Source organism: Hipposideros armiger, unplaced genomic scaffold, assembly GCF_001890085.2.
Source record: "Hipposideros armiger isolate ML-2016 unplaced genomic scaffold, ASM189008v1 scaffold_226, whole genome shotgun sequence".
Classification (NCBI taxonomy): domain Eukaryota; kingdom Metazoa; phylum Chordata; class Mammalia; order Chiroptera; family Hipposideridae; genus Hipposideros; species Hipposideros armiger.
In genome coordinates this window covers 57,463-68,711 of record NW_017731576.1, presented here as the reverse complement: position 1 = coordinate 68,711, position 11,249 = coordinate 57,463, and the positions used below count along the sequence as shown (strand labels likewise).

Below are 11,249 nucleotides of genomic sequence, written 5' to 3'. Positions count from 1 at the left end.
GTAGGAAGCAGGATAAGAGGGCCCAGGAGGGACTCTGTCACCTGCCTGCTTACTTCACCGTTAGGAAAACAGGGCCTGTGGCCCGAAGGACTTAAGACTAAAACATACAACAGGCACAGCCGGGCCAGATCCCTTCTGAGGTTGCTCCCAGGAGCCCCGTGTGCCTTTGAGGGCATGTTAAGCATGCGGATTCCTGAGGCCACGCCAGACCTGCTGTCAAACTGAATGTTTAGGAGCAGCGTCTTCAGATCAGCTGTTTCACAAGCATCACAGAGAATTCTGATGCACACTAATATCTGAGAACCACTGTCTGAGAGATACAACTTTCCTTTTTCAGATGATCATCTTTAAGCCGTGAATAAAATTCAACCCCGCTCCCCTTCTTCAGTCACTTTTTTGGTGTATTGTTTCCCCTAATAAAGTAAAACACTTTAACCCGAAAGAACAGCAACAAAAAAAGCTGAGAGAACCCATGCCTCGTAACAGAAGTATCAAGCCCTTGATTTCCACTCACATGAGGACCTACTATGATTATGTGAACCTGTCATGTTCATCACATTCCTTTTTGACTTCTGGATCGCTGTTCTTACCCACGTCCTTAAATTACTACTTGGCGAGAAAGGAAAGGGCAAGAACTGAGTCCAAAGGACGGTAGGAACACTAGTAGCAACGAGGCTTTCGAATAAGAAGTCTGCCAGGGTGAAGGTCTAAAGTCTTCTCTGTTTCAGCTTGCATTTACTTCATACACCAGCAGCAAGGTGTATGAGGCAGGGTTTGGGTGCAGGGGCAGGAGGGGAGCTGGCGTTCTCTCACTCAGAGCTGGAGTGGGCGACAGCAGGCAGAGAGGCTGCGCTGTAGTGTACATGGGGACCGCGCTCACTGGAACACTGTCAGCTCCACGCTTTTATTCTTCGACTGCCCCTGATCTGCCAAGGCCAGGGTAGGTGCCCCGGCTTTGCGCCTCTCCACAATGTTCTGGCATTAATTTCTCACTCACCCACAGCCACTCTTGTCTCCTTTTAGGCTTTCACTGGGCTTATCCCTGAGTATGAGGCAGGGATGGAAGAGTTTGTTCCTGTGCACACTGTAATCTTTCGGCCCTGGAAGCTTAAGAGTTGGGCCTGAATCCTGACACACTCCCATTTGCGCTCACTACACCATTCTGGTGCTTTAAGCCACATACAGGAGGTTGTGTTATTTACCAAGAAATGTATTAACAATTTATGAAAGCCATAAAAAAGCCATACATTTAAGAAGACAGCGAAGACTATTACTTTGAAAAGGCTGACTTTTTTTTTTAACCATCAGTGAATATGCACTTGAAAGTCTACAGAGAACTTTTTTTTCTTTTTGTATTTGTTCCACAGCATTCTAGCTAAGAGTACAAAACAGGTGATCAAACAGTACACGAAGATAGCTCAGGAGCCCTCAGCCGCCCAGAAAAACACAACAGCTTCTAAATCTCCATATACTCCCCAGTCAGGGGAACCACTAGGACACACTAACTAACCTTTGGCATTTGGGGACTTAGCACTTACAATCCTATCATCTGGGAATGACTCCAGGGCTCATGACGTGTTTTTGAAACTTCAGTGCTATGAGGCCGGAGTGTGGACAAGTCACTGAGCTGATGAAGAACCGATGCACTGTCAGCACAGCCTTGCTGTTTTTGACCTGTCTTCGCATGTTGTTGTGAGACATACCGTAATTGTACCTTCAAATCTGAGAAGTCATAAAGGACTAGATGATAGACTGTCCATGAACCTCAAGGGCAATTGGAAATCAACTGGTTCCATACACAGACAGGTTTGTTCCCAGGAAAAGGGGACCAAAGCACAAGATAAGAAAGCTTTTCAGATGTTAACCATGTTCTCTTGATAATATCTTCTCTATGTGGAGTCCATCTGTTAGGGTCACGAAGACCTTGACCCTACATCAAGCATACACTGAAGGGACGTCCCACACACTTTAACAAAGGGAAGGCACAAGAATCAAATAAAAGCAACGAGTTTGAAAGAAACAAGGGGAACCGAACTTAAAAAAAAAAATTCCAAGCTCAATTTAACAATAATTTGTTTCCAGAACAAAGAAATGTTTCTAGCTACAACCTTTTCCAAAACTATCAGTCACCACATATGCATTCACGTCTTGTGCTTTGGATCTGCCCCTCAGGCAATTTTAGCCAGCCATTTCTCCAAGTCCTGGATGTCCGCAGAACTAGTGTCCCCTCGCCCACCCTTGGCACTACACTCCAGGAACTCCACTTTGAGGGGTAACTGTGAGAATTCAAATTCTTTGCCTTTCTTTCCCAGCTGAGCAGGGGCAGAGCTGGAACTGTCCAGTGTGCTGGGGGCAGCAGATCGGGTGACTCGTAAAGTGTTGCTGTGGGGCAAAAGGAAAATGAGTCAGGAAGCAAAGAGTTATTTTGAAAATCACAATTAAAGGCCTTCAGGATATCAAATTACTTCCTAAATATTTCAGCACTCATTTAAATACTTAATCATAAAACTATCAATTATGCTGTAATGACTGTTGAATAATGCTTTACATTTATAGATCATGCTCTTGGACAGAAGAGAGAAATGGGGGGCCAACTTTACAAGGCTAGATGACAGCAGGTCAGTATGGGCCCAGGTCACACCAACCTTCTTTCAGCCTTGTGCCCCCTTCCATTAGGATCTCCTGCATGATGCCAGTTTTAAATATATATTTTTAAATACATGCTATAAATGTTATAAAAACTTAAGTTTCTGAAAGTTAAGTGTAGGTAGATAGGGTATTTATATTTATCTTGAGTCTATTTGGATATAGACCTTAGAAATTCACAAACTCTAGATTCTCATATCCAATCTAGGCACAATTACTATTCTCCAACCTTTTAAACCACTAAAACCATCTCAATTTAAATCACCCTACTGCCACCTGCTGGCCCTAATAAAGAGTGCAATAACAACGCTCATAGGTCTGCTCCCACCCTTTCACTATCCAGACGCAGAATACATACAACATGCTGCCAACCTGCTTTCTTACAAAATAAAGCGTTTCTTGGTGCTGTAACATTGCATGAAAATTAGCAAAGAATCCACAGGAAAAACTAAACAATACCTTGTTTACAAAGACACACACACTGATGGAAAAAGTATTTTAAAAAATAAATAATACAAAATCTATTATTTACCTCTTGAGGGAAAGAGGAAAAAGCTTTTGGGAAGGAACACCTAAGGAAGGTGGTGGGTTCATGGGTATTTGTTTTAGTATTCTTCAAACTCAATATATTATGTGTGATATATATTTATTTATATATATTTTATAATAAAAAAAAGCGGGAGCGGGGGGCAAACATTACATGTATTCAGCTTTTGCCGTAAGGCCATGTAAATGTAGTAAACCTTGTTATTCAGAAGACTATGAAATGCTTCAAAACTGATAGGGCCTAAGTCTCACTAACACAGGATTAAACCAAAATTAGACTCCTAATTTAATTGGTACTTTTACAACTCGTTAGCATTTTATTTCACTGCCTTACTGTGCTACAGAACCCAGCACCGGGCCAGCCCGTGTCCCCCAGGCCCCTCCTTTGGACCCAGGTGCCTGGCCAGACAGGACAGATTCAGGCTATAGGCCGACCCAAGTGGACACTGGTGCCAGGCCAACTTCCATGAATCCAGGCAGTAGGCCCACCAGCCCAGCCTACCCAAGGACTCCAGCAGCATGTAAACCAGAATCTCTGGCCAGAGTGAGTAGAGAAGGGCTTTCTCTGACAAAGCCAGTCTGTGAAAACTAGCAGAAGCACTTACTTTTTCAAATGTGCAGACACCAATGCAAGGACACAAAGATCATGCCTAATCAGGGAAATATGGCACTACCAAAGGAACAAAATAAAGTACCAATAACCAACCCTGAAGAAATGGAGGTCTACAAACTGCCTAACAAAGAATTCAAAATAATTGTCTGAAAGTTCAGTGAGCTATAAAAGAACACAGACAGACAACTCAACAAAATAAGGGAAACAATGTATGAACAAAATGAGAAGTTCAACAGAAAGACAGAAATCATAAAAAACTCTGGAGCTGAAGAACACAATAACTAATGTGAAAAATTCAGAACTTCAACAGCAGACTGATCAAGCAGAAGAACAAATCAGAGGGCTTGAAGACAGATAAACTGAAATTACCCACAGAGATCAAAAAGAAAAAAAGTGAAGAAAGCGTATATAACTTATGGTACATCATTAAGGAGCAGAGAAAGACAAAGAAGCCAAGACCTTATTTAAAGAAATGATGACAGAAAAGTCCCAAATCTGGAGAGGGCAATGCACATGCAGAACCCCTGAGCCCAAAGAACTCCAGATAGATTAAAGAGAGCTTCAGAGACACACTGTAATAAAACTGATAGACGTTAAAGACAAAGAGAATTTTGAAATCAGCAAGACAAAAAAGCCAATTGTCACAAAGAAGGGAAACCCCATCAGACTAAAAGCAAATTTCTTATCAGACCCTTGCAGGCCAGTAAAGAGCGGTATGATATATTCAGTGCTGAAAGAAAAAAACCTGCCAACCAAGAATACTATACCCAGCAAAGCTGACTTACAGATATGAAGGAGAAATTAAAAACTTTCCCAGACACACAAGAACTAAGGGAGTTCATCACCACACCTGCCTTAAAAGAAATTCTAAAGGGAGTTCTTCAAGGTGAAATGAAAGGATGCTAATTAACATTAAAACATATGAAAGTATAAAACTCTGTAACAGTAAGAATATGCTCAAATTCAGAATACTCTAGTACTGTAATGGTGATGTGTACATCACTTTTAACTCTAGCATAAAAGCTTAAGACAAAAGTATTAAAAATAACTATGGTGAAAAAGTCAAACAGAACTACCACCATATGACCCAGGAATTCCACTTCTGGGTATTTATCCAAAGGAATGAAATCAGGATCCTCACAAGGTACCTGCACTCCCATGTTCACTGCAGCATTATTCACAATAGCCAAGATGTGGAAGTAAGCTAAACGTCCAATGAAGGATGACTGGATAAAGAAAATGTGGAACATATATACAGTGGAATATTATTCAACCCTGGAAAGAAAGGAAACCCTGCCATTTGCTACATAGATGGATCAGAGGACATTATGCTAGTTTAAATAACAGACACAGTAAGACAAATACTGAATGATCACACTTATATGTGCAATCTAAAACAGTCAAACACATAGAAGCAAAGAACAGAATGGTGGTTACCAGGGGCAGTAGGGGATGTGAAATGGGGAGATTATGGTCAAAGAGTATAGTTTTAGTTATATGAATAAATAAGTACTAGAGATTACTACACAGCACAGTCTACATCTAACAATACTACACTGTATGCTTAAAATTTGCAAATAGGGTAGATCTTATGTTAAGTGTTCTCATAAGTGTTCATACTTACGTTAAATATGAAACACACATACACAGATTTAAAGGGGGCAGAAGGAAACTTTGCAAAGTAATGGAGATTTTTATGGCCTTGATGGTGATGCTTCTACAGGTGTACACTTATCCCCAAATGCACTGAGTTGTAAACTTTAAGTATGTACAGCTTTTTACATACCAATTATATACTTCAATAAAGGGGTTTAAAATTTTTCTTTTGATATTTAATTTGAAGGCATGATGTTTTTGATGAATCTGATTAAGTGGCTTACTTTATTCTTCTATTTATATATTAAAAAGTTGAAAGCATGTGGAATTAAATGTATCATTCTCAATTAAAAGAAAAAAAAGCCACAGAAAATGATAAACAAGAGCTGGTAAACTTTTTCTGTAAAGAGCCATAAATTAAATATTTTGGGCTTGTGGGTGACATTTAGTATCTGCACATATTTCACATATTTTTCTACTTTCCTTTTCTTTCTTTTTTTTTTTACCTACCCTTTAAAAACATTTACATGACTCCGCTTGCAGAGTAGGAGTTTGTCAACCTCTGAAGCAACCATGTTCTACTAGACTCTAAGCTCCTGAGTACAGGAACTACATGACATTTCTTCCAATAGCCACATCTTGAGTGCAGGGTGTGGCATACACTAGATGAAGTACAGATGCTTGTTAAATGAATACAGGAGTAAATTAATCATGTGGGAAAAAATGTGCTAAAATTCAACTTTAGCACAACAGCAATAAGAAAACATAACTTGTTTATTATAATAGGATGGTATCGCCTATGTAAGCAAGCTATTAGCTAACTCTAACAAACTGGCAGGACACGAACACATGCTAGAGTACTTAAAATTCAAAAGCTTATATAGCTCAATTTATAAATTTTAAAACATGAAAATCAAGCTAAGTAATATTGCCACATAGCTTGAAAACAATAAGCTACAAAATAGTATAGATTTTTATATTCTTCCAAAGTGTTCCTTTCTTATTCTGTCAACAAAAATTTCCATGGCTTTCAAATTTTTTGGTTTTTAATTCCTTTCTCATTTACTATTACATAAAGGAGCTAGAAACAGGGAAAATAAACTGAGCTTACAGTCTCAATAAACCTCAGATCTTTCCACAAAAATTTAAAATATCTATAAATAACCCATTAATGCATTTTATGATTCCATTAATTCTTTTTTCAGTTGTTTAACAAGAATATTTCATACTAATCTTCAGGCTAATTGTGATAATCACACACAACCAAAGGCCTTAGGCAGTATAATTCGTATTTCCAATAGGACTTATTCATACTTACAGTTCTTTCTCAAGCTGCTGCTGAATTAACTTTGCTGATTTTGCCATTGTGATGTCTGTAAAGAAATAAAGACATTGCTGTAGTTTAAATCAGACAGGGTCTTTTCCCAAGACTTCTTGCACATATGGAAAATTCCTATTTATTAAACCAGTTAAGTTTCACCCCCTCTTTTTCAAAAGAGCTTTATATCACTAGTGGCTTCATTATCAAAGTAAGTTTTATATTTGCATGTATGGGTTTTCCTACGATAATGCTTATAAATATATTGGGTCGTCGGGAAAGTCATGATGCATTTTTGCATTGAAAAATATAGAAAAATACGTCATGACTTTCCCGACGACCCAATATTAATCTGATGACTCTAAAATTTACTGGCTCTTTCATGAAAGTTTTCCACACCTTACAGACCTTTTAAGTTAACATATATGTAAGTCCAGCCAGTGTAACAAAAAGAAAACCTACCAGCTTTGTGACTGTAACAAGAGCCTTCACTCCAACTGAAATATCCTACCTGTCATATAAAAGTAACCTAAGTACAATTCCAGCTGATACTAAGATTACCATCAAGTGCACATTGGTAAGAAACAAGTGATGGGTTGACACGCAGCAGAAGCCAAATAAATATTAACCCCTCTTCTTACAGTGACTAGAAGAAATAAAAAGAAGGTCAGGCCATGATTCTAAGACCAATTCCTGATTAGGCATTGTTAGAGTTATTACCCGATCACTTCTGAGAAATGTGTTGGGCTTTTCACAGAATCAAATTTTATATCTGAAAAAGGCCTGTAAAGATCAACTAGTCTAGGGGCAGCCAATTAGCTCAGTTGGTTAGAGCGCAGTGCTCATGTAACATCAAGGTTGCTGGTTCAATCCCCACATGGGCCACTGAGCTGCACCCTCCACAACTAGATTGAAACAACTACTCGACTTGGAGCTGTTGGGTCCTGGAAAAACACACTGTTCCCCAAATTAAAAAAAAAAAAAAAGATCAACTAGTCTATCTTATTTTAGAGGTAATGAAACTGAAGCCTAGTTTCACTGGGTGTGATTAAAAGTTTTTAATGGTTATGAGGTTAAAGAAAAACAACTTGTGCAAGCAACCTCCCCTTAATGAAATGTGGTGGATGGTAAACTTGTATGTGAGACTATCTTTTCCTGCACATTTGTTTATCTGATAAACTTAACTAGGTGAAGCAACATGATTATAATTAAAAAAAACCCAAAACACTGTATCAAAGAAAACTTCATAATAGTCGCTCCTTTGTCATTCCTTACAACAGCCTGGTACGAAGACTAATGAATGCAGGTGTATATATTGTAAGATTTAAAAATCCTTTAATATATAATTCATAGCAGTTGTCTCTCACCCTGAATAATAACAATTGTAGATAACTGTATTAATTTTTATTTGCAATCCGAGAAAAATCTGTTATTAGAGACAAAAAACATGGTGCTACCTTGCTTATTGCAGGCGATTAAGAATGCTGGTGTGTTCTTCAGACCCATACTGTCAATCAGGACTTGATACAGAAACTCGGCCACATCTTTCACCTCTCGCTGGAAGGCTGCACTATCCACAACAAACACGACAGCCCTGGAGGGGAAAAGAGAAAAACAGGCATGTGAGCAGGCCGCAGTGCAGCATTATTTTGAAAAACTATATCCTTAATTTGGGGGTTTGAATTGACCTGGAAAAAGAAAAATATCCAGCTTTAGCCCACTCCAGCCATTCTATCTCACCTTACGTGGGTAGGTGGGAATCCGTCGAGAAGCATATGTGAAATTCATAGTTCGGAGATACAGGTTCACTAAAAGACTGAGGCCGAATCATAGGATGCTTCCCTTCCCTTCACATTTCACCACCACATTACAAAAGGCCTACTTATAGCAGCTCCTTTTATGCAGTATATCATGTCTGGCTATCAAGAAAAAATTACAGGACATACTAAAGAGCAAAAAACAGAGTGAAGAAAAGGGGCAAGCAACAGAACCAGACATAGATAAGGAAGAGATGTAGGAATTCTCAGACCAGGAATTTAAAACAACTATGATTACAATGCTAAGGGCTCTAATGGATAGAGCAGACAGCATGCAAGAACAGATGTGCAGTGTAAGGAGGGAGATGGAAATTCTAAGAAAGAACCAAAAAGAAATGCTACAGATCAAAAACACTGCAACAGAAATGAAGAATGTCTTTGATGGGATTACTAGTAGACTGGACATGTCTGAGGAAAGAATCTTTGTGCTTGAGGATATCTCAATAGAACTAAAAAGCAAAAAGAACAAAGACTGAAGAAAACCAGAACAGAACATCTAAGAACTGTGGGACAAATACAAAAGATGTAACATATATGTAATGGGAATTTTAGGAGAAGAAAGGAACAGAAGTATTTGAAACAATAATGACTGGGAATTTCCCCCAAATTAATGTCAGGTACCAAATCACAGATCCACACAGAAACTACAGGAAGCTCAGAGAACATCGAACAGGATTAATGCTGAAAGAATTACACCTAGACATATTTTCAAACTATAGAAAATCAAAGATAAAGAAAAAAAATCTCAAGAAAAGCCAGGGGAAAAAAAACCCCCAAAACTTGTATTTATAGAGGAGCAAAATAAGAATTACATCCAACTTCTCCTAGAAACCATGCAAGCAAGAATAGTGAAGTAAAATATTTAAAGTGTTAAGAGAAAAATTCCCATAACAGAATTCTATACCCTGTGAAATTGAAAGCATTGAATGCATGTATCAGAAAAGAAGACAGACCTAAAAATCAACAATCTAAGCTTCTACCTTGGAAAGCTAGAAAAATTAAGACTAAATTAAATCTAAAGTAAGAAGGAGGAAAGAAATAATAAAAAGAGCAGAAATCAATGAAATTGAAAACTGGAAATCAGTGAGAACATCAATAAAACCAAAAGCTGGTTCTTTGAAAAGATCAATAAAATTGATAAAACTTCTAGCCAGGCTAACTACGGAAAAAAAGAGAGAGGACATAAATTATTAATATCAGGAATAAAAAGGGATATCACTACAGATCCCATGGACATTAAAAGGATAATCAATAAATACCATGAATCTATGCCGACAAATGTGATAGCCTAGGTGAAATGGTCTAATTCCTTGAAAGACACCATCTGCCAAAACTCACACAAGAAATAGACAATCTGAATAGGCCTAAATCTATTAAAGAAATTGAATCAATAATTAAAAACCTTCCCAAACAGAAGCACCAGGCACACATGAGTTCACTGGTAAATTCTATCAAACATATAAGGAATTTCACACATTGTTAGATGTCAAATATATTAAACTAAAAAAATTTTTTAAATAAAATATTCCAATTCCCTACAATCTCTTTCAGAAAATAGAAACAGAGGGAATATTTTCTAACTCATTCTATGAGGTCAGCATTTCTCTAATACCAAAACCAAAGACATTGCAAGAAAACTATAGACAAATACCTCTCCTGAACACAGAAGTAAAAATACTCAATAAAATATTAACAAATCAAACCCAACAATGTATGAAAAGAATTATATACCACAACTAATGGGTTCTGGACCCAATTCCAATGTGGGGGATGGGGATTTCCACCACCACCAAGCAATGTTCCTGACACCAGCTAGGTATCCTACAATTCAACTCTGTTCTGACACTATCTACCTGAAGATAGCATAAGATTCCCCAGGTTCAGGGTTCAGTCCCACAAGATTGCCCTCCACTTCTGATGTGAACCACAACAAGCCCAGGTTATCACCTGTGCTTCTGACTGACTGGCTATAGATTGGAGGTTCCCACAACTCCCTCCTTGGGGTCCATTAATCTGCTAGAGCAGACCTCAGATGCCAGTCCCAAGTCCAGGCTGTTACCTGGACTTTCGACTGGCTATAAATCAGAGGTTCCCATGACCTGCTCCTTGGATTCACTTAATTTGTTAGAGCGGCTTACAGAACTCAGTAAACTCATTTACTCACTAAAGTACTGATGTATTACAAAGGATATTAAAGGATACAAATCAACAGCCAGATGAAGAGATACATAGGATGAGTCCTCAACAAAGGAGCTTCTGTTCCCAGGAGTTTGGGCCCTACATGGTGGCATGTGGAAGGGTTCTACTTCCCCAACATGGGAGCTCTCTAAACCCTACCTTTCTGGGTGTCTATGGAGGCATAATTACGTAGGCATGACTGATTAAATCATTGGCCAAGGCGACTGATTCGACCTCTAGCCCCTCTCCTCTCAGGATGGGGCTGAAAAGTTACAACCCTCTAATCACAAGGTTGGATCTCCTGGCAACAAGAAGCCATCCTTAGGTGCTTTCCAAAAGTCACTTCATTAACATAATAAAAGACACCTTTATTGCTCTCATACTTAGGAAATTCCAAGGATTTTAGGAGCTCTGGGCCAGAAACAGGAAGATCAAATATACATTTCTTATTGTAAATCACAGTGTCACACTAACCAAGTGGGAGTTATCCGATATGCAATGCTGGTTCAACATTCAAAAATCAATTAATGTGGGC

At 38.5% G+C, this 11,249-nt stretch overlaps 1 protein-coding gene across 1 annotated transcript in view; it reads right to left on the bottom strand.

The window, feature by feature from the left end:
• Positions 1-1,274: 1,274 nt before the first annotated feature.
• SRPRB (SRP receptor subunit beta) overlaps positions 1,275-11,249 on the bottom strand; it is a 25,783-nt gene continuing 15,808 nt past the window's right edge. Inside the window, exons 4-6 of the mRNA XM_019654579.1 lie at positions 8,177-8,313; positions 6,720-6,774; positions 1,275-2,382 (exon numbers count right to left, since the gene is read on the bottom strand). Coding sequence (XP_019510124.1) covers positions 2,169-2,382; positions 6,720-6,774; positions 8,177-8,313 — 406 coding nt within the window. The 3' untranslated portion in view covers positions 1,275-2,168. The remainder of the gene's footprint in view (positions 2,383-6,719; positions 6,775-8,176; positions 8,314-11,249) is intronic.